This window comes from Vidua macroura, chromosome 2 (genome assembly GCF_024509145.1).
Source record: "Vidua macroura isolate BioBank_ID:100142 chromosome 2, ASM2450914v1, whole genome shotgun sequence".
Lineage (NCBI taxonomy): Eukaryota > Metazoa > Chordata > Aves > Passeriformes > Viduidae > Vidua > Vidua macroura.
This window is the reverse complement of record NC_071572.1, coordinates 75,370,574-75,393,752: the sequence shown is the minus strand read 5'-3', so window position 1 is coordinate 75,393,752 and position 23,179 is coordinate 75,370,574. Positions and strand designations below refer to the sequence as shown.

Here is a 23,179-nt window from a genome sequence, read left to right as displayed (position 1 = left end):
GCTTTCCTCGCTCATTAGCAGTGGGTTCAACCCCAGGGCACCACCCGTTCCTGACAACTCACGTTTAACTTGTCCTGCACAAGATCCAGCTCCACAGGAGGTACAGAAACTAAAACCACTCCCTTTCTGCTTTCTATGCCAGAAGGACAGAATCAGTCTGTGAGATACACAGCAGGGTACATTTACATCCACCATAAAGTGCATAAAGTGCACCAGCAGCCAAGACCTAATGGCTCAGCTACATCTGTGTGCAGTAGATGATGCCCAGTGGGATCAGTCTGCATGCAGGACTAGGAGTCCTCACCCCTTACTGATGGCTGCACAACACTGCTGGAGGAAATGAATGCCAGTGACACGGCTGACATACGGCGTTTGCTTCCGCTCACTCTTCCCAGGTAAACACTGCCACAGAGTCCAAACACACACCACAGTAGCCAGATTTGTGATTTGTATTTTATTTTCATTCTTTTTGCAAGCAAGAAAATCCCCAGATTAAAACAATCAGAATTAATCAGACACCCCAAAAAATTCACCAGGTAATGGCTGTCAGGATAAGCAGCATAGGTTAGGCTGGAGCTAGTCCTGAAATCCAACCTGAGATGTGTCCCAGCACCAAAATCCCAAGCCTGAGATGTGACTTTCCAGGTGTCTCATTATACCAGGAACAATAATGCAGCAGCCCCACTGTCCTAAGTCATCTTGCACTAGTGGGATCCCCATGAGCTGAAGCAGTGGACAGTAAGGAAGCAGTCCAAGTCCCTAGAGAAATGAAAGCAGAAGAGAGAGTAACCCAGAGAGCAAATAATATGACCCAAATTATTAACTTTGGGATGCTAACAGCTAAGGAGCACAGGCTCTCACTAAGGATTCTAAAGGAAAGGGTTTTTTTGTTTGATCCACTATCTTTGTTTTACTTCAGTCCCTCCCCAGAAAGATAAACTCACCATACCCAAATATAATAAGCTGAAACTAGTACCATGAATTCTGCTTAGGGAGTTTCAGGTACAGTCCTAGATGAAGGGAACATGCTGAATCAGAGATACACAGGGCTCCAGTGGGACACAGGGAAGTGGATGGGGTGCAGAGGAAGGTCAGTACAGGGGGCTGAGGAGGGGATTTGCACCTACCTCAGATGCAGAAGACATTATAGTCAGCCAGGGCCTGCTCCTCTGCAACAGAACAGGAGAGATCAAAGTTATCCTTGCACAGAGCCCAGTGCAAACACCCAGGCAGCCCTGGCACCCCATGGTTCCACACTGACCTGGGTTGTAGTAATCATAGACCCTGACATGGCCTGGCTTCAGGTTGGTCACCTCAATCTCCTGCTCCAGATGCAGGACATATGTGTCAGAGATATGGCTCAGCTGGGGAAGAAAATAAATGGCAGTTCACTTACGAGCAGTTCTTTTTATTCCTCACCTGAATTTGATCCTACTAACTGACAATAACAACTCTGTAGACTCAAACACTGGACTTCAAGATGAATCTTGAGTATCCTGATCTGCTAGCCCCAGTCCTGGATTCTCCCAACAAATCTGGCAGTGCCCTTTGCTCCTGCAGTTTCTCTAACAGCACAGACGTTACCTTGTCCAAGTAGATGGCAACACCTCCTTGTGTTTTCTCAGTTCTTCTCACTAAGTGTCCATGCTGCAGCTAGGGCAGAAGAGAGGAAGAAGCAATTTAGTTTTGTTTTTTGAAAGGAAATCGGGAGACATCCCAACAAGGTTTATCTAAGTTAGAGTTGGCAGATTCTCAGTCACTCACTTCTAAATGTAGTTTGGACTCTTATCTCTTCAGGCTGATTTCCCTGCAGGGCCACTCTGCTCCTGCAAACCCCACGGACAAGAGCCTAGGGTACTTAGCTGACAGGGGTATGCTAAGCTGATTGGGTCAGAAGTATTACCATCCTCAAGACTCAAAGAAACTGCCAACAATATGTGTTCAAGTTTGTTGTGTGGCAGAGGGGAAGGGATGGTGAGATTGCTCAAGGAAGAGACAGGCAACACCTTCCTATACAACCTTCTCCTCTCCTTGGGCACAGATGGTCCCACTGACGCCACATCCCCACCCTGATTCCACATTTCTTACAGACACCCCGGATTCTGGAGCCAGGGCAAATCCAGTCAGTAAGGACACCTCCAGAATCACCATGTTGGAAGTGGATTTCTTCCCATTGTACCTGGGGGAGAAGATTAAAAAGAGAGTCTCTGGGGGAGAACATTAAAAAGAGAATCTCTCCCACCTTTCCCTTCCCTTTACCACCAGTCCCTGTGTACAGTGCCCTGAGCCAGGCAGCCCAGCCAGGGCTGGGGCCAAGGCAGTCACTGCTTCCTCTCACAGGGTGCAGAGGATGGCTGCACTGCTCTGAGCGTCCCCAGTCTGAGCTGACCACTGCACACCTCTCTCCAGCAAGAGCCAAGGCTCTCCACCTGGCCCTCCTGCTGAAACTGCCTGGTGCCTCCGCTGCAGCCAAGAAGCACCCCTCAGCTCTCCAGCCATGCCCAGCTTTCCTTCTCAAGTGGGACAAGATTTTTAGAGTCACCTGACATCAACATGGACAGTAACAGAGCGTGTATTGTCCTTGGTGCAATTGACTGGCTCAGTTTTCACTTGCAAGGCAAAGGATGTTGAGTCTTGTGGGGAGGGCGTGTTGTACCTCAGCACCATCTGCAGGGAGAGACAAAAAGACAGACTAAGACATTGATAATTAGCTTGATATCATCTATGACACCTTTTTTTTTTTTCCCAGTGGCTACTTGACTCCTCAAGATTGGACCCCAGACAGTGAATGGATAAATGATATGCAGTAAGCACACTCGTCCCAGTACCCAAAATAAAGGTCACTCAGCTTGGAAACCTTCCACGGGCTCCTTCTCAGACTTTCAGCTGAGACTGTGCAAGTCAGACACACAGCAGTGGGACCACTATAAAACATTTTCATCTTCCAGTACTCTTGAGAGCCGTGGAAGCACCATGGTCCTATTTGGGAGGGTTCTGTCTGTTTCCTCCCACACACAGGTTTATTGCATTGGCACCAAGCTGGGATTAAAGCACAGTCAATTGCACATTTCCTTCCACAGAGGTGCAGCAGAGTTTTGGTTTTGACAAGATGAGGAGATGAAGGTGGTCACAGCAGGGTCTGTGGGAACCTACCCGAGTAAAGACACAACAGCTGCCGTGGGCCTGCACCAAGAACTTGCCCGGGACCTCTGTCAGTGCCGCCTCCTGCACCAGCAGCCGGTTCTGGTAGGAGACTTGGAACTTCTTCCCAAAGCCTCCATGGGACCTCACCCTCACCTCTGCATCCCCCTGTGTGCTGTGTGTCAGTGCTGCATACTTAGCCAATGCCTGCAAAGCCACTACTGTGTCCTGCAAAGGAAAACACAATTACATTTGTATCTCTGACATCCAGAGACACTTGAAAGCAGCATCCTGAGGAGCTCCACATCCAAGGGCTCCTTTGCCCAAAGCATTTACAGTTGCATACATGGTGTGCATATCTTGCAGAGGTTCTTTCTCAAGAAACATCCCCTTCCCTGGCCATGAGTTACCTGTGTTGAGGCAAAGCCTCCATAGGCATTCTGCTGCCTGGTGAGCCAGGCCACAATGCCAGAGGCCATGGTGAGGTCAGACTCTGTGACATTTGGCTTGGAGAGCAGGGCCAGGAGGACGTAGGCTGTCAGCTCCACATCCACAGACACTGGTTGTGACCAAGGGCTGGTACTGGTTCTGGGCTTGGAAGACGTCTGACTCCAGTGGATCTGCCCATCTGGAAAAGGAAGGTAGTAGAGGGAATCTTGAGGGATGTCAGGGAAGAACTCCTGTGGCCTAGCTTCCTAGACTCAGTGGCTTGTGTCTGCAGAGACCATTGGGTAAACACCTTTTGGTTGGGTCATCACATCATCAGGGCAGCTGAAAATCAATGTATTTTGCAATACCTAAAATTCTCTATTCCACACCAAGGTGACATATAAAAACTAATATGCCAATAATCTGCATATGCATTACCTCCCAGTTGTCCAAATTCTGTATTGCCTTGTTTGCTAGGTCCACTAACTACCAGACAGCTGCCCACTGGCCAGCCCTGAGAGTCAGGGACTAACAAGACATGGGGCAGCTTGCTTTCCTCTCTGGCATTTTGCAGTCCTGCACAAGAATGCCCAAGTCTCCTAAACCCCAACCTCCACTTCAGGCACCAGAAAAGGACAATAGATCTGAAGGAAATCAGCGCCCACACCATAGTGTCAGCAGCACACGCCATGAGCTTGTTCAGTGGATGTCTAAAAACTCTCCTTAGTGAAGGGCCTAGAGGGTGAGGCTGTGGTCCTCCCAGGCTGCACCTTACCAAGGGCTCAGAAAGGTCACCTGTCCCTTGTCTGATGTTCCCCTGGCACCGAGGCCCCCATACCTGCTCTGATCGCCTTTCGGCCAAGCACATCGAGGAGCTCTTGGGTGCGCTGAGAGTCTTTAGCCAGGGCAAAGGTGTAGGCCAGCAGGGCCTGGGTGTAAGTGCTGGCAGCCTTGGGGAGGGCAGGAGCGATGCAGCCCAGAGCCCTGCGCACCACCGTGCTCTGCAGGAGAGAGGGACACGCCACTGGTCACACACAAACCCCTGGCAGCCAGGCAGACCCTGGGACACAAGCAGAAGCATGCACACGTTTCTGTGCCAGCACAGAAAGCACCCCACTCGTTCATTCACTCAGGTGACTCTGTGCCTGGACCTGCACTTTCTATCAGCAGTAGCAGTGTCTTCAGCCCTTGATAGAAAGTGCTTGACAGACCTCTCCCCTGAGCTGGTTTTGGGCTTCAGCAGTGCTCTCTCAATGAAATAAACACCTTTCCTGAGGGAATAACACCACCATGTCTTACTTTCTCAGTCCAAACACAGCAACAGCAAAACCACACAACTGCTAATGAGCACACATAGCCTGCTGAGCAGGGCGGCTGTGTTTAATTCATCTTCACAATGAACAATTGCATTATGGTGAAAAAGGATGACCTGAAGGATGTATATTGCCAGAAGGCAATTTCCATCTGTTTTGCTTTTTTTTCCCCTAAGCCCACTGCTTTCCCTTCCACTGAAAAACATTGCTTTTTCACTTACTTTTCTGATTTCCAGAGAACTTCACTCCTCAATGTCTACAACTGTGTTTCTCCATCAAGTTAATTGGTTTTTTATTTGCCTGTACCATAGCCTAGTAACTAGCTACAATCCTTAGCACTTGTAAGAGCTCCCTCTTGTTTGTCATTACTTAAGAATGCAGTTCCAGCTGCCCTACAGCACTCCTCTCCCAGACTTCTGCTTTATTTGTGAAGCTAAACCCTATTAGGAGTTACATTATGTCTGTTTACTTGACTGTGGGAGCAGATCCACCCACCTCAGGATCAGCCTTCAGCTGGGTAGGACCAGCAAGGGGATGGCAGGTGGAGGGAGCAGGAATGAACAGCTCATTCCTGGGAAATGGCCAACGTGGTATCTAGCCAGTGGTTTCCAGTATTTTAACCTCACCTTCTTCCTGACAGGGATGTCCTTCTCAAAGAGAGAGTTTTTCCTGAAAAGCTGTAAAATCTTCCTCACTCAATTACTTTGCCCACAAGTCCCTCCAAGGCACTCTGTTGCCTGCCTCAAGTTACCACTAAGCTCATTAAGATTCAGATCTTAAGGCAAAAGCATGGCAAAGATTCCCAGTATTTACCTCTGGTGTTGCTCCTGCCTCCAAGTATGCAGCAGTGATGTAGGCAGCCAAGGGGACTTCCCCATCTACACCTCCCTAAAAAAAGCATAGACATCCAAAAAGCTGGGAAAAGTAATAGGCAAATACTGGAGCTTTTCAGGAGAGGTCTCACCTATCCCTGTCTTGCTCCCTCTCAAGAAAGCACTACAACACAGGCAAGTGAATTTAAACAATTACCAGCACACTTGGCAAGAACTGCTTGGTGCTGTCCTTCAAGGTGCACTGGCCTACCTTCATGAATGTGTGGAAAAGTTGTCCCACGTTTTTGAAGCAACCACTGGGAAGCTGATGGAATTCCAGCCAAGTGAGAGCAGCTTGGATAATCTGGTTGTCCAGGTAAATGTATGGCTTGGCTTGGACAAAGCATTTAACCACAAATGCAGTCAGCCTGATTGAGGAGAACAGAAAAAAAGGCATGAAAAAAGGAAGAGAGAATCAGAGAGAGGTGGAGTGCATCAAAGACCAGGAAGAATGAGTGGAAAGAAAGAATCTAAGCAGAAGTTGAGGAAAAAAAGGGGGAGTTTGAAACTGGTGGATCTCTCTTTACCTATTGTGCTATTTCTAATGTGCTGGTTCAGGATCAGTTCATCCCCGGGATTGGGGTGCCCTAGTCCACAAAGGGCACAATAGGACAGCAAGGGTTCCATGCTGGAAGCAGAAAGCTGCCCACCTCCTGGCTGTCAGAGAGCAGGTAGACAGCAGGGAGAGAGCCCAGGGCTTACCAAGTATTACCATACTCATCCTTGGTACCAAATTCACTGTAGGAGCCATCAGGGTGCTGATACTGCAGCTGTATCTGGTACCCTGGGAAGCAGGATAGGACATGAGTGCTCACAGTGGTATTTGCAATGAAATCGCTGTGCGGGGATGGGATGGTTGAGTGCTCCAGGTGGAAGGGGAGTAGGAACCTGGGACTGTTGGACACAGGGGAAGGCAGAGGGGCAAGGTGGGTCTGTTGTACTCACCATTGCGCAGGAATCCTGTTGCCCTGTCCTTGATCTCAGGGCTCAGCTGCCTCGTCTTCTCCAGGTACTGCAGCACATAGACAACGGGGGCAAACAGCACCATGTTCTGCTCCCCACAGCCGTGGGGCAGCTGCACCAGGTGATCCAGGTTCTGCAGTGCCATCCCCATGAGGTCCCCTGAGACAAAACATAAGCACCCTGACCACCTCCTGGGCAGTAAGATTCACCTCCTCCTACCTATGACCATTCCCAGCAGTGCACCAAGCAAGGTAGGCTCAGCACAGCAGTGTGGGGACACCTCTGTCCAGCCACCTTTTCAGTTCCACTGTGCTCTTCATATGAGCTGTACACATTCCCATCCTGGCAGGGAAGCTCATTAACACAGCACTGTCTCCCTTGCTGCATGTTTTAGGTTGTCAGGAATCAGGAAACACAGCCACACACATGAGAAGAATATAGCAGTGGAGCCTTGGAAACCTCAGAAGTGGTGTGGGGGGGAATTTGGGCTTTCCTAGGGGTAAACTCAGAGTTATGGGATGTGCAAAGGTACTACCATAGCTTAGCTCCTTACCAGTTACTGAGACGGTGGCTCTGACTGAACCTTCAACCACATTTAGAGGCAACACCAGGGACACAGACTCCTCTGCTGGATTCCCTGACACCAGTCAGGTAAGGTGTGGGGAGAACAAAAAGAAAGATATTCTGATGAAAAAAGCCTACAAAATCCCCAGAAATGTTCAAGGCTGTCCTGATAACTTCCCATTTTCCTGTCACAGAGGCTGTAAATCACTTCAAAAATCCACGTCCCATTCCACCCTTAATTTCCTCCATCCACCTCATGGTAACTGTGCTGTCCTAACACCCCTCTTTATAAAGAGGTTGAGAGGATTTTCTCCTGGAAACCCTCAGGGGTCAAAGTCACCTATTTTTCTCCACAGATGTTACTCCATCTCATTTAAGATTTCAATTGCAGGCTTGTTTTCTCAATGCTCCTCATGCTCTCAAAATCAGCTGATGGCCCCATCATACACCATAAAATTCAAGACAGGAACAGAAATCCTAAGCCATGTCCTCCAGCCTCACCATGTTCAATAGTGTGGTTTTATTTCCACAGGTGAAAAAGGCCTCAAGCTGTCACACCAGTCCCAGGATGTTGATGGTTAAAGAGCAGACCTCCCCATATCCCTGCCTAGGAGAAAGCCCTAGCTGGCACCACAATTAGAGCACACTTCTGTAGCTTCATCATGCAGACAGAGAAAATTGTTCAACAAGTGGAATTAGCCAGAAGGTGGTTAGGCAGGAAGAGGGGGTTGAACAGGGTGAAAGAAAACAATCTATCTACCTTTTTCGGGACACAGGATGGAGCTGTGAGCCTTTTCTACCAACACTCCCTCTGGCTGTTGGAGCACATAAAAGTAGCATTTTAATGAGCACTCAGGGGAGAAACGGGATTACAAGTGGATTAGAAGAAGGTATGTTCAGAATCCTGGTTCAGGGTGGACAGTCAGCTGCAGTATCATCATTATCACAGAAAAATACAAACTACTTTCAACCATTTTCACTTCAGGTCAGAAACCAGCATGCATTTTCAGAATATCCTAAATTCTGAATATCTGTGAAAATGGTGCTGTAAGATTCAGCAGAGAACTCAAGAGGCAAGGACATAAAAGAGTGTTTAAAGTTTCCCATGGTATGAAGTGGAGGACATCCCTTTACCTTCTACATCCATTAGCCCTCATGGCTGAACCCAGCTCAGGCCCTGAGAATAATTGCACATTTTGAATAGCAAGGGGTAACTCCCAAAATTAACACACACAAAATCTGGGCATTGTACAAAGCCTACTTTGAGGCTTAGGTAACAGAACAGCTTGACTGACCCGGACTTGAATGAGTTTGGTGATCGCGTCTTTCTGTCCTTGTTTTGGGACAAATGGTATCTCCTCACCACAGAGCTCTTTAGAGGCCACAGCCTCTGTGCTGAGGGTGATGTTCACGAGCCCTGCAAATAACACATTTTTAGGTGCATCAGACACTTTCTGAGGAAACACTTCCTGTTAATACAATAGACATCACCTGCTAATAACAAAAAGTTTGATCAGAGCCCTGAATGTTTCTGTACCTCCGAGCACAGGCTTGTGAGTAACCATGACCACAGGATAAGTGCAGAGCACTCTGGGTAACAGAGCAATCAGCTCCTCACTCTATGTCAGCTCTTACAAAATGCCTCCACCTTGGTCCCATCCCTTCCCAATTCCACCACCCCACCTCCCTGTGCTTCTCACCCAGCTGCTCAGCTGTGACACTCCACTGAAAGGTCTTGGCTTCCCCAGCACACAAGCAACGGCTGTAGACACAGTCTTTGCATGTCTTCAGCTGGAAGTGTGCAGACTCCTCCAGGGTCACTTGGATCTGAAGGGGCAGAAGGGATGGCAGGTGGCAATAAATAAACACCAACAACACAAAAAGGAAGCCTACAGAGGGTGGAAGTAGGGGTGAAGCCTGAGAGGAATATACACAGATTGTTTGATTAGCCAGGGATCAGGCTGGGAAAGCTAATAAGTGTGTCTGTGTCTGTGCTTGGGATTGCCCCAGCCCACGTGCAGGACCTTGCACTTGGCCTTGCTGAACTTCATGGGCTTTGCACAGGCCCAACTCTCAAGCATGTCAAGAGCACTTCCTTATTTTTCTTTTTAAAAGTGGAGTTAATGTTTTCCCTTTTCCAGTCAGAGGGAAGGTCACTGAATTGCCATGCTTTCTCAAAGGGGATTTGGAACTGGATGATCTTTAAGGTCCTTTCCCCTATGATTCTATGATCACAGGCCACAGGTGTCAGCCATGTCCCACTTTCCTTGCAGAGGCTATCAGGTCTCACTTACCCTCATGCATTGCTGCAGGTTGTTGAAGACTGTGGCCTTCAAGTTGAAGGTCTCACCCTGGACCACAGAAGATGGCAGTGGCAGCTCTACAAGAAAGGGCTTGGAAACAATCAACTGAGAGGCTGGAGCAAACCCAAAGCCGTTCCGTCCTGTGCAGAACATTCCTGCTTTCCATTCTGTGATGGTGTCAGGCACAGTGACAGTGATACTCTTGTTCCCACTGGGGCTGGAGAGAAGTGGACAGCAACAGAAGCATTTAAATGAATGATGCCACACCAGGTGACCTGCTCTGTGTTCTTCTCTGCAGAGCACCCCATCACCTCAGTCCAACACCTACTGAACTTGCAGCATTGCAGGGTTACAAGCAAGTTCTTGTAAAAGTGGGGACCCCACCTCAGGTTCTTATATCAACAGAACATTTGGGTCAGTGGGTTACATGGCTGCAAGATGCCATCAATCACAGGCAGCACTTCACCTTTACACATCTAAAAATGGCTTACAGATGTCAGCAGTCTTATTTTCCTTGGCCTAGAAATAGGAAACCAGAAACCAGAAACCAACAGAGCAACAGGACCAGCAGCAGTAGGGCTTAGCAGATGAGGTTGATCCAGCCATTCTCTGTCCTGTGAAACACTGCCGGCTTAAAGCCCAACATGAGGGCAGGGCAGAGACTTGTCCTGTGCACACGTCACAACTTCTGAGAGGAGTAGACTGTTCTGCGGCTGCCACCACAGCCAACACAAAAAGCAGATATAGCTAAAGGTACTAGTATTATTTGGCTTATTTCACCATGCATGTACAGGAAGGCAACACACACAACACAGAAAGTTTTGGTGGCTCAGATCAGGTTGGTGTACAAAAACACCTGCTGCTAGGGGTGAAGGCGTGGATGTATCCGTAAGGACAGCGGAGGTAAGAGAGGGCAGATGTTGGTGGGAAATATGCTCAGGATCTGGCCTGAGCATATTTCAGTCTTCAGAGAACACACAGAAAAATCTTGAAGTCTCAGATGAAAAATCCCCAAAAGCTCTCTCAGCAGACCCTGTGTACACACTGGGCCTTTCTCACAGGACACAATTTTCAGTCCTGTGAAGGACTTCTATGGACATCAGCTCCCCTGGATACCAGGATACATCTGCAAGCACATTTTGGGAAATGCAAGCTCACAGGACTACCAAAAGCAGAGCATAGGCAGTAAACTAAGCTGGTTTGCTGCTCCTCGTGCTTTTCTTTCTTCCTATGCCAGCCACCTCTCACGGATGACCAGCAGTTCTAGTAGAGGAAAATGCATTTCATGAACACACCAGCTCCAACAATGAACAGCATACAGGTATGAGCCCCATGATGCATGTCCTTAAGTGTCTTGCACAGCTGCCTATGATCTAAACTCAGCTGCATCTGCTGCCACTCCCAGCCACACAAAATGACCCAGACTAAACCCCGACTGCTCAGTTTACTCACCCCACAGAATACAAATCCCACAACCAGGTTTGGTGAAAGTGCTTGTGTGCTTTCTCCTCAGCTGCATAAAAAGGTGGAAACATAGTGGGCTGATAGGTTGATGTCAGATGCTCTGTTGGAAACAACAAAAACCTATAGTCACCACAGGGTCCTCAGGTCCTGGTTAAGAGAAGAGGAGCTCCAGCACACAGGCTGCTGCAAAGGCAGTCAGCTCTTGGGAAGCACGGAAACAGAACAAAATGTGATGTCCCAAATTTTGAAATCCCTTGCCTCATTTCAAATGCCAGAGGTGCTTTGGGCTTTACTTGCATGTGGAGGCACCATGGGACAGGCAACATTTCCCTCACTCCACAGATAAAACCTGGGATCCATACATCCCACTAACAGCCCTCACATAGCACAGCAGGTTTAGGGACAGGAAACCCTCTTTCTCCTTCATTTGCACTTACAGTAAGTGCTGCCTCTTGGCTCTAACCCAGGACTGCTTTCACACGAAAGACTAAGCCTCCCATGTAAGAAGAAACTGCTGTCAAATGCTTACTGTTATACACTTTATGGGGCTGGGCAAACGTCAACATGGGCCTGGAAATAGACATTCCTCTTTCCTGCAGCATAGTTGTCAGTGGAGTGGTTGGACATACTCTGGGTTTCTTGATATTGGTGTTGGACATAATTTTCAACCCCATTTCCTGTAGGAAAAAATTAATCACCAGAAGATTGCCCTCTCCCCTCTGCCCTTGTGCTTTCCTGTCCCTTCATGCAGTGGGGCTTGGCTGTCCTCTGTATTCTCTTGCTTCATTTTAAGAAGGAATAATTCAGATTCCCAGCAATTGGCAAATAAGGTCTTCTAAGGTAATTCATCTGGCCTGAGTCAGCCAAATTTATTCCTTTTCAAACATATGGTCATTTGGGTACTAAGCCTTCTCTGCCTGCAGGGTGCAATTGCTCATGCTATGAAGATTAAACAAATTGTGTGAAATCCAATTAAAGTAATGAATAATCCTTGGCATCCTGAGTCACACAACCCAAGTGTGGCAACCACACAATGATTTTTCCTTATACATTTCAAGTCACCTATTCAAATAACAAGTGAGTTACAAGGGCCTAAACTGCACCTGTTCACTGCCCTGTCTGCAGCATCATCCCTTGGATATTGGTAAAGTCAGGGGCCACATTTCCCTCAGTTCATGAATGATCTCAACCCACCAAATCAACCATTTTTACCCTGAATGCCGTAAACACATCAGGCTCATCAGAATTTGGGAACCCACATGAACGATCATCTTCAGACACTTGGTGAGGATACCTGGAGTTATAAACAGATGGGAACAGCCCATAGATCTGAGAAAGCAAGAGGGGAAAAAAAATCAGTGCACATTAAACCTGGCATTCCCTTCCTCTTGCACATCCAAGGCCTGTTTGAGTTGCTTCTGGCTACTGTGTATGAACGCATGCCAGAAAGCTGTCACTCTTCCTAAGCTCTCCTCTGATAGTGCCAGCACAGAAGCTGTTTTACCACTGAGTGACGCTCGACCTCTTCCTTAATCCCTAATCCCTACCCATCCACACTGGAGCACTGCTGATCCCTCCAGTTTCCTGGAGTTAAGTTCTGCACAGGTGGCCTCCCTCCCGCCTGGTGTCAGGAGGGAAGGGAAAAAGTCAGAGCAGGCTCACTCACCGAGTGGCTGCTCAGTTCTTTTCCTGGCTTCATCCAAAAGGCACTTGGATCCGCAGCCCAGACAGCACACGTGGAGCCAGGAGCTGCCTGCAGGCGGAGGCCAACCTGTGAGCCAGGAAGAGTCTCTGGCGTTGAGAAGTTCAGCTCCACCTGGATGGGAAGAATGCAGGCAATGCCTGAGTGACATTGCTAAGGGTGGCCACCCTACCACTTCCCAAGCAGGGAAGGGACTGATAATGAAGAGAGTTTCCAACGACCTGCCTTGGACAGAGAGCCAAGGAACCTCCCAAGAACTCCCAGAAGGTATTTAAAAAACACCACACTGAGGTTCTAACAGGAAAAATGCCGGAGGGGAAGCCATCAGCGTGCACATGGAGACATTTCCATGTCAGAGCACAGTTCTCTCTTCTTTACCCAGCAAACCAGCCAGCCCTGGTCACACACCTCACAGCTGTCTGTTAAAAATCACCATCTTCTGGGGCCCCAGATCAAAAATAAGCCTAGTCCTTATCTCCAGGCTCTTTGTGGGATTGGCCTCCGTTTCCTGAAACGCCTGCTGTTCTTGATTGAATCTGACTGTCTATGGCAGACAAACAGCTGTGGAGCTGTGGAGCAGGAGTAATGCCCTCTCAGAAATTCACCTTTGGAGTGCAAAACACAGCCAAGAAAGCAGATTCCCAAGGATGTCACAATGGCCAGATGTACTCAGACCAGTCTGGATGGCCAGTAAAATCCACTTCTTCCATCATTCACTTTCAGATGTCATCCCAATACCACATACTAGCAATTCTAATTGTCTGCTGCAGCAGCAGAGCAGCCCTGAGCTCTCCTGAGAACCACACAAATGACCTGTGCTGGGCTGGATTATCTATGATCCCACCAAGCTGAAGTTGCCTATGGAGACAGACAGCAACTCTCTGCCTTTCCCAAGCATTGCAGCAGCCCCCACAATGCTGAGCACACACTTTCTGCAAACATCACAGCACACCTCACCAATCACAAACTGCAGTTCGTGTGACAGCATCACACACAGGATCAGCCACACACAGCAACACAGCTCTCCTTTCATTGCAGCAGACACGTCCCTGCTCACACATTTAGTCATAGCCTCAGACACAAACCCTACCTTGTTTCTGAAACATGTGGAGACACTGAAGATGGCAGAATCAGCAATGATTTTTCCATTAGGGAAGATGACATAAACAAGAAGTCTTGGAGCTGGGGCGTAGGTCAAGCTGAATGTAAGAGGGATGGAGAAGGAGCCTTCCAGCACTAGGTGGAGAAGAGAGGGAGTAAGAGGAAGTAGATTGGTAGTGAAAACAGAGTCTGATCAGCTTTGCCATTCTGCATGTACCTGCTTAAATCCTTTCCTCCTTTACTGAAGTTTTTCAAGACCAAAGAGATTTCTGGAGACTGCTGAAACAATCAGCACATCTCTGGATCCGGTATTCAAGACCAGCAAAAGATTTTTCTGTTTATTGTCTTGGGGACACTTTGGAGTTCAAGCTTGTCTCCACAGAGAGTAAGAGCCTCAGATATCTTTCAAAGCCTCCTCTCACCCAACATCTCCTATCCCATCACCAACGAAGCAGCAACCTTGTCCCAAAATATTTATAATTTGGGATTTAAAAAAACAAGAGCTGGAGAAATAGTCAACAGTGGGTCAACAGTCATCAAAATTATAAACTGTGGCATCCTAATGACCCAGATTATTTGTAGGCACAGTTGCTATGGAGGGTAATGCTACAGTTTCATGCTGCTTGCAGGAGCAGCAGCAAAAGGAGACTTGACGATAAGAGAGGATAAGCCCATGGGCTGAGAAATGCTGAGTATTCTTCTCTTGGTACAAAGCAGGAGGGCAAAGGGAACATGAAATCTGGAAAGGCACAGTGCTCTGATGCAGCACACGAGTGGTGAGCCACCCCTGCATTGCAGGAGGCTTACACCACTTATCCAAATAAGAGTGGATGCCACAGACCACTGAGTGCTTGCTAGACATGACACTGGGGAGTGCACTTACTTCTTGGCAGCCCAACCCAAACAGTCTGCTGACCTGCATGGACTATCCCTCTTTTCCCTGTGACCTAAAAAAGAACACAGAAAGGAATGCTCACATAGTCCCATAGCCTTTGAGATCACTAAAAAGATCAAAGTAACCCTGAAATTAAATTGGGAGATTAAATGGGGGTTGGGGGAGGAATATTACCTTTATTTGCTCTCTAGTAAGCTAGAAAGGAGAGCTCAGGGATGAAGTGATGTGGGAGAGGACAGGTAAGGCAAATACCTGCCCCGCACCTGTGCAGAGCCTAAAAGAAAGGTTCTGTCTTTGTTGCTATTTGTTACTGCAGTACCAGAATCAAAACCAGGATCCAGTTCCATGCTGATTGAAGGAACTCCCTGTCCTGGCCTAAGCCAAGACTATCAAATACCAGGCTTGAACCTCTAAGAGATGCTGATCTTGGGCCTTCAGCTGTCACCCACTAGTGATTCCCCAGAAACTCACAAAGTAGGAGAAGATGACGCGCTTGGGCCCGTGTTCCAGGTCTTCCTCATAAATTCTGAAGTCCACGTGGACAGACTGCGTTTTACCACAGGGCATTGTCTCTGGCACACGGATGATAGAGAGGAAGCTCCTGCTGTTGCTGTAGAATGGATGTATGAAATAAGAGGCTCGCTGGTAACTCAAGTCAACTGTCCCAGGCTCTCTGTCTGAATCTTGATGCAGGACACTTGCCTGGTGAGACAAAAAACCAAACCAGTTCATTTCTCTAGTGAAACAAGTCAGCTGCAAATCACCTTTGCATGATGATCTGAGCAACGCAAATGACATGTCTCTCTGTGGAGAGCTTATGAGGAAAGCAACCAGGACCTGAAGAATAAGCTCTCAGAGGGAGAGCCAAGATCTCAGCCAAGATCTAGAACATGCTAAAGTGTTTCAGGTTTGAGTTACTCTCCTGCAGGAAGGAACAAGGAAAATGTCTGTGGGGCAGTAAATAGCTCTGACATGCACAGATACCCCTGCCACAAGACACACCCTTCCTCACTTACCTCCAGGGAGGCCAAGGTGCTGTTCCAGGCAGAGGTGTCCAGGCTAAATACAGCTGTTCCAGAATCCCCAGTGATGTACTTCTGCCTAAATTGCTGCTCAGCGCAGTTTACTACAAGGAGGACTTCTTTGTTCTTCAGTGCTTTGCCTTGGTAATCAATTACTTTAATCTGGAAATATCATGGGGAGCAAGAGAAGTGCAGAAGAATCTAATTAGCAGACAGAATCTCTGGTTTCCCCAAGTCAGGAGCAGTGTTTCCAAAGACAGCAAGATCACTCTTTCAGTCACTAATAATTTTATCAACACTGCCACTGCTCCTGTCATATTACCACTTGCACTACTATGTTCATTCACGGAATCACAGAATGGGTAAGGTTGGAAGGGATGACCCTTCAAACCAGAAAGGGATCACCCTTCCAACCCTTCTGACCCACCAGAAATGGGTCATCTTGTCCAACCTCCAATGCTCTCCACTCCTTCACAGCAGAAGACTTCCTGGCTGCTGAAATTCCAAATGTTTGTGTTTGCACCCCACATATTCAAGCCCATAGCTGCTCCCCTTCATGGGTAATTTGGTAAATGGCAGTCTTGGGTGTTATTCTGACACTGGACAATTCCAGAGTTTTGTCTCTGGGACTCATGTCTGCCCTCCCAAGCCCCTGGCTAGAGATGGAGTCAGAAAAGTCAGTAAGTAAAGGTTACTGTGAAAAACTGCTCAGAAAGAAGCGAAACTGGGAATTACCTTTCCTCTGTACATCTGTCCAGTGTGGTAGTAAGAATTCACATCATCAAACAATACCATCCCGCCAATTCTGGAGATAAGTAATTTGTGGGAAGCATTGACCTGTATCTCTGAATGAAAGCAACAAGACAGAAATATGAGAGAGGGAGCAAGAAAGCCAAGCACTCCTCAGCAATTTCCCTGCAGAGTGACCCACTGGTAATATGGATGGACATGTTCAGCTGCACACATATTTCACATCCCAATGGTGATCTGCCCAAGATTCTGGGTATCTGATCTTTCTCCCATTTAACTTCTAGCTTTTAGAGAGCCTCACCACCTGACACCACACTCGGAGTGAGTGTGTCACACCATCAAGAGCTGCTGGCTCTATCTGTGAGGTTACATAGCAGGCCCCAATGGGCTCAGAAGGCTCAGATCCCTTGCTAGCCTGAAAGTCTCTGGTGCTTTTGGTCAGATTAGCACACCTTCACCTTCCTCCTCCCAGGCACCAGAAATTCCAGAGTTACCTGTGGCATCCTCCACCAGCGAGGCCTCTGCAACTATGCTGTCCCGATAGTACCGAAAGTCTCGGCTGAAGGAGGACAGGCTCACATTGGTGAAGAAGCAACCTGCCTCATCTGTCTGAAAGTACAGAGAGCAGAAACAAGGTCTGAGCGAGGCACTTGAATTAGAAGTTACGGAAGTGGCAGAGGAGCAGCAGCACGAAACCCCTGCTCTCAGGGTGCTTTTCCTTTTGGCATTGCAGCCCAGGATGTGGAGCAGGCACATGATGAGGCTCAGTCACAATCATCAGGCACAGCTGCTGAGAGGCAGCACAGGTAGCAGTAGCCAAGCAGCCAAAACAATGGGTTAACATTGCTGTTACTTCAGCTAAAGGACCCAGCAGCCTTGTGTTACCCTGAGGCTGAGCACAAATGCCTCTGAATATGGCTCAGCTCTTCCTAAGCATCTCACCTGGTTGCTGAATTTGTAGCAGAGATCGGGTTTGGAAGCACTGGGCAGGAACGGGGCTATCTTCTGACAAAGGCTCACATGAACCATCCCCTGGATGCTTTTCCCACGAGTGTATCTGTTTGGGGGAGCAGGGAAGGGAAGAGACAGTCACACACAGTGGGAGAACATATGGCTTGCTTTGCATAGCCCCAGAGATCACTCACTGCAGGATATTTACAATATAGCACAAGGGTGGCCACCATACAGCAGGCCCAGGAGTCCTGACCCAGCAAGTAGGGCCAGGCCAGGGCTGTGCAGTGTTGGGAGATCACTTTATGATATTATTAGCACCAAACGAAATTATTTTTGGTAACTAGAGTGTTGTAGGTACTGACTGCGCTATATATCAGCATCACCTGCAACAACCCCAGGATGTGCTGAAGGCATTCATCATCTTATGAGCAGAAACATGGGTGATTAAGAAAGTGCCTTCTATTTAAAAATCACCTTTATATGGGGCTAACTGTAACATTGTCCTTGGATCACACCTGGGGAAATTCCTTTTCGCCTCCCTCTAGTTTCCATTTGAGCATAATCTGGAAAAGCTTCCCATCATTTCCCATGAGTTTGTTCAGCAGGGAGATGAACACCACATATCTGCCATGACCAGTCCCACAAACAGTTGCTTGTCAAAGGGTAGACTGTTCCCTCAGGTTTTGTGTGTGGAGATTTGTGAAGTGGTTTTAGAAAAGAGGCATTAGAGTATCTGAATGATAGTTACAGGAATGTTTTGTGTTGCCTCAGGGTGCAAACAGCTGCCATGGAAGATTCTGGCTTCCTGTAACTGAAGTGTAGTAGACTTGCCCTTTAGCTCCTCATGGTTACCCATCCAGCTTGTGCTCATCAGGCCAGAAATGAGCACAGGGCCATCTCTCCAGTCAGAATCCTCACCTGCCACATATCCGGAGCGGGAAGGTGGTCTCTAGTGCATAAATCTGATTTGGCGCCTCAAAGATCACTTCAAATTTTGGCAGCACTGGAAGGCAAAACCAGAGAACTGTAGGAAACACAGGCCAGGGACAGCCTTCATAAGGAATTAACATAAAGGCAGACAATGGTGGAATAAGGGAAGGAAACAGAGAAGGAAGGTGATGAGAAGTGGAAAGGAAAGATTTTCCATGTATCTTTAACAGATTTGTGTGTAGGCCCTGGATGATTTGCTCCTTCCCAAAGTAAAACCGAACATGCCCATGTCCCTGGTACTTCTGACAGCTATTTTCACTGAGAGAAGGCTGGCCTCCCAATAGAGTTGATTAGGGAATGAAAGTGAAGTGAGAGGCCACTGGACTTCATATTCTCTGGAAAAGTCCATCCTAAATTGCCTTGTTTTATCTGACTCCGAGATCCATAGGAATCAGCTGTGTCAAAGGTCTGGGGCCATGCACAGCACTCCTCCCACACACTAAGCCAAGGTCACGAAGAGGTCTCCTCTCCTGAGCCTCAGCTCAGACTCTTTTCTGTGACAGACGCTACCACTTTTCCCATTTGCTCCTAGGATGGTTATTGAGGAATAAACACCCTGCTTCCTGGACCAGGAGTGCAAGGTCCTGTCAGCAGCTCAGACAAACCCCCACGTGCTCATACCGCGCTCCTTAACGGAGAAGCTGCCGTAGGCTCTGGCGCTGGTGACATTGATGACGTATGTTCCCAGCAGGGGCTCATCACTCAGCTGGAAAGACAGGTCTGCAATGCCATCCTGAGGGACCACGTTCTGCCACTGCTCTATCTGGTTGTTCTTGGGGTCCTGCACCCACAAGAAAGAAGGAGTTGTTCCAGCATCTCACTGATCCACATCCCATAGAAACCGAGCTTCAGGATTTCAGTATTGTAGACTACCAAGTTCTATAGCTAAGGAAATGAGGTTTGGCATAGACTGATCAGGAAATTTTGAAGACATGATAATGCTCAGGTTCTGCTCCCAGCATCTGAGCCTCCTTCTACACTTATTTAAACTCTGATTTTAAGCAAAGATTATTCACAGTTCTAACTTTCTTTCATAAGCATCTAAGTTTGCAAGTCTAGAACAACAGATTTCTACTGAAGTGCCTGGGAGCATAACCTCAAAGAAGCACATAAAAAAGAAGCTAAAAGAAGTATGTTAGTTTAAAAATTTAACATACAACAACAACAAAAACCACAAAAACAAAAAAGAAGCTCTACTATTCTACTCAGAGATCTGTAAAATCTACCAGAAACTGAATATGTACAGCACAGGGAAATGACTGCCATCACCATTACTTTAACATGAGATTTCAGCATCACTCACCAGGAGAAACAGGGAAATCTGGGGAGGAAAAAATACAAAAAACATTAGAAGAGAGAAACACATGCCAGCACCATACACAAGGTACTTCAGACTCAGAGCCCTCTCTGAAGGATGTGCAACTGGTGATTTGGAAACTAAAGAGCACTGACAAAAATACAAAGTAAAACAAATGCCACCAAAAAGTAGAAATACCAGTGGGTTCGTTACAGTAAGGTCTGAAGAAAGGGAAAGGAAAAACCAATCTGGACGTCACACAGCAATTGCTAATAACCTCCTGACAGAAAAACTCAGAAGTCAGTACCCAAACAAGCCTAGCTCTTGTTCAGGTGTGGTCTTAAGAGGGTTACAGAGGTATAGGATCACATAATTTGGAAAGACCCTCTGGAGGCCACCTAATCCAACATCCTGCTGAAACATGTCTTCCTGAGCAGATTGCTCATAGGCTTCTCCAGGTGGGTACTGAACATCTCCAATGATGAAAATGCCTTTTCTGGACACATTTCCACATTGTTGCAATCAAAAAGTTTGTCCTAATGTCTAAGCAGCATTTCCCAAATTCCAGCTTGTAGGGTGCAGATTAAAAGCACCCTTCCCCACAAGAAGGAAAACCTAATTTACAATCTATTCACTCCCCCTGTAACACCATCACATCAGGAATCAATACGTCCCATACTTGCAGCTGCATGACTATTCTACCAAGATGAGCAAGAGACATGCCCACCTCTGCCATCTTCCTGGCAGTTACTATTGCCTTCTGCATACTCATAAGACCTGCCAGGGGTGAACATGGAAAAGTTGGAGCTTTGGTAGATGGGCAGGGTGGAAAAGAGGTAGGATCCATGCATGGCACAAGGCAGCCTCTTCCACAGCCCCCAGGACTTGCTTACCGAATCGTTGAGTGCAAGGAATTCCTCATCCAGAGTCACAATGCGAAATTTCACTGAAGACAAGGAAATCAGGGAATATATTATCAGATCTCAGTTTTTTTTCCCTACAGACTGCAGTTCCATGTGCTTCCCCAGCTCCTGTCTCCATTCTAGACACACTTGTGGTAACGTTTGACATGAATATTCCCAAATGTAAGGTACCATGGGCATGGTTATCATTAGCTACTGCCTCCTGCAACTCCACAGTCATCACAAGCCAGACAGTACAAACACTGAAAACACCACGCAGCAAAAGATGTGATCTCAAAGCCTTCTGCTAGAGCTGTCCATACATTGCAGGGCATCACAGTCTTTCCATGTGGTACAACCAGCAAAAAAGCCTGGGACCCTCAACTGCTCCCATTTGCATCTCACCTGTCTGCCCTGGTTCATAGATGGGCTTGTCTGTTTGGATGATGGTGCCATTCCTGGCCTTGCAGATCAGGACCTTTTTCTGCTCCTCAACATTGACCCTGTCTCCTGTGATGGTCAGTTTTACAGTGGCAACTTCCTCTGTGCCATCAGCTGGAGGGGCAACCTGTACAGACAGAGCACACAGGCCCCAGGTAATCTGAGAGTAAAATGGAACAACTAACTGTTTCCCTCCCACTGTGCCAGGAGGGAACAATCAGCAACAAACTCTGAAACGTTCAGATCTCAAACAGTCCTACATGAACAGCAGGAGGCCCTGCATGCCATGGAATCTGCCCTTTTTCCCACTGGTGACAAGCAAGCACCTGACACTTTTGAGTCTTCAGACTTGCTCAGGAAGATGGGCAAATGACAGAAAGGTGAGAGATGGTAGCAGAGAATCAAAAGAGAGAGATCAAGCAGTTCCGCAGCCTCAAACGCTAGGCTTTCAGAACTACCCAGCACTTACAAGCAAGAAATCCAAAGTAGAAAACACAGCCAGAAAGACTCTGGATGCCAAAGACCCCAGCAGCCTCAGCACAGAATATGCAGTATAACAGAAGGGATATTGCTTAGACATGTCTGCCTTATCCCAGATCTTTGCTAAGTTCTCACCAACAATAAATAACCTCTAAGATGCTGTTAAGAAAGACGAGCATATTCATTTCCATCCAACTAGTCTTTAGTAGCTCCCAAGAGCTGAGTTGCTGCCTGACTTCAAGTACTACAGAAACTGCAGTATGTCCTGCAAGACACCATTTCCCCGAGCTTTAGCTGTGAACCTGCACAAGTCCTTCAGAAAGAGCTAAAGCTGCTTCATCTGGTCTGTAATGGATGAGGACATAGGTGGTATCCAGAACTCTGGCAGATTTTAACAAACGTAAATTTAATTTCAAAATTAGATTCAGAAAGGAAATTCAGTGCTAACCAACAGACTGTGTTGGGCTGTGCATCCCTGGACATCACCCATTCCCCTTCCTGAAAGGCTCTCACCAAGACAAAGTAGACCCCACCCATGTCACCCCTGACTAAGGAGTAACACAAGCATTTTCCTGAAAGGAAAATCAGTGATGGCATTTGCCTAGGGTGGCTCACCCAGAATTTAGTGCACAGGAAAGTCTTCTTTTTCTGGATGGTTTCTTGCATTAAGAGCTCCCGTCCTGCAGAGCGCTCCAAGGCCAGATTCACTTGAATTTTTGCTTCATGACAGGTGATGTGGAGGCAGGCAACCTGGGTGGATGGGTACCGGAGAGCTGCAGGGATCACCACCAGGTAATGTCTGTGGTGGGGGAGGACAGCAGAGGTGGCATCAGTTTGAGGTCTCAAGAGGTGTAAGAAAGCTGCCCTGCTGTGGCCCACTACTGCAGAATCCCCCAGCAATGTGCCATGGCTTGCATCAACATTCAAAAGCAACAGTGAGCCCAGCAAAGTTGTTGCTTCACTGAAACTTGAGAAATGGTTTCTGCTTGATTAGCTTAAGTATAGCCCTATAAACTTTTTTGAACCCCTTATTCCAGTAATTTCTTGAGCTCTCCAAAAACATCCCATGCAGTCTTCAGAAGTGGTTTCATAACCTTGCAGTCTAGACGCCAATGATTTGGCCTGGCATTGCAAGTGCAGAGCAAACATCTCTGGGCCTCGGGTCTGACCTGGAAGACCCCCAAAAAGCTGGCTTGTATTGACCTGCAGGAGTCAAACTAAGGCATGGGAGGCAAGGTGTATGACTCAGCTACTCCTTGGGGTGACCTGATAGAGCAGGAAGCATGAGAGCTGATGGCAGGGATGTGGTCCATCTAGCTAGACTGATTAAAGAGACTGAAACAGAAGTTCAGCATCACTCACAGTTGGTGAGAAGCAGCTGCAGCATGGAACAGAAGGCTCAGGAGGATGGCTATCCTCATCCTGGGAGTTCTTCCTGCCCAGTCTCAAATGGCTCTCTTCCTCTGAAATCTCTGAGGCTGTTTATAGGGGAGGTAATTTCTTTCTAGCACAGTCTAAATGAAGAGGTGGGATGTGGGGAGGAGCCAGCCTCTCCCAACCTCTCCCTCTCTCCCGAGGTTCCACACAGCAGCTGTA

General features: G+C 47.6%; 1 protein-coding gene across 1 annotated transcript; it reads right to left on the bottom strand.

Annotated features, from left to right (window-relative positions):
- Window positions 1-493: 493 nt before the first annotated feature.
- LOC128803204 (alpha-2-macroglobulin-like protein 1) lies at window positions 494-22,249 on the bottom strand. The gene is made up of 35 exons (XM_053969880.1): window positions 22,199-22,249; window positions 21,068-21,230; window positions 20,654-20,706; window positions 19,767-19,784; window positions 19,085-19,244; window positions 18,392-18,476; window positions 17,462-17,576; window positions 17,014-17,128; window positions 16,505-16,614; window positions 15,764-15,931; window positions 15,219-15,449; window positions 14,736-14,799; window positions 13,842-13,987; window positions 12,716-12,865; window positions 12,262-12,378; window positions 11,579-11,726; window positions 11,038-11,149; window positions 9,577-9,802; window positions 8,983-9,109; window positions 8,578-8,699; window positions 8,043-8,097; window positions 7,272-7,355; window positions 6,701-6,877; window positions 6,458-6,539; window positions 5,967-6,123; window positions 5,697-5,771; window positions 4,409-4,571; window positions 3,552-3,769; window positions 3,154-3,369; window positions 2,543-2,667; window positions 2,089-2,179; window positions 1,585-1,653; window positions 1,262-1,364; window positions 1,128-1,169; window positions 494-759 (listed from the first exon to the last, which is right to left on the bottom strand). Exons 1-34 carry the CDS (start codon window positions 22,247-22,249, stop codon window positions 1,129-1,131), a joined length of 4,137 nt encoding a protein of 1,378 aa, XP_053825855.1. The 3' UTR covers window positions 494-759; window position 1,128.
- Between the last annotated feature and the right edge of the window lie 930 nt (window positions 22,250-23,179).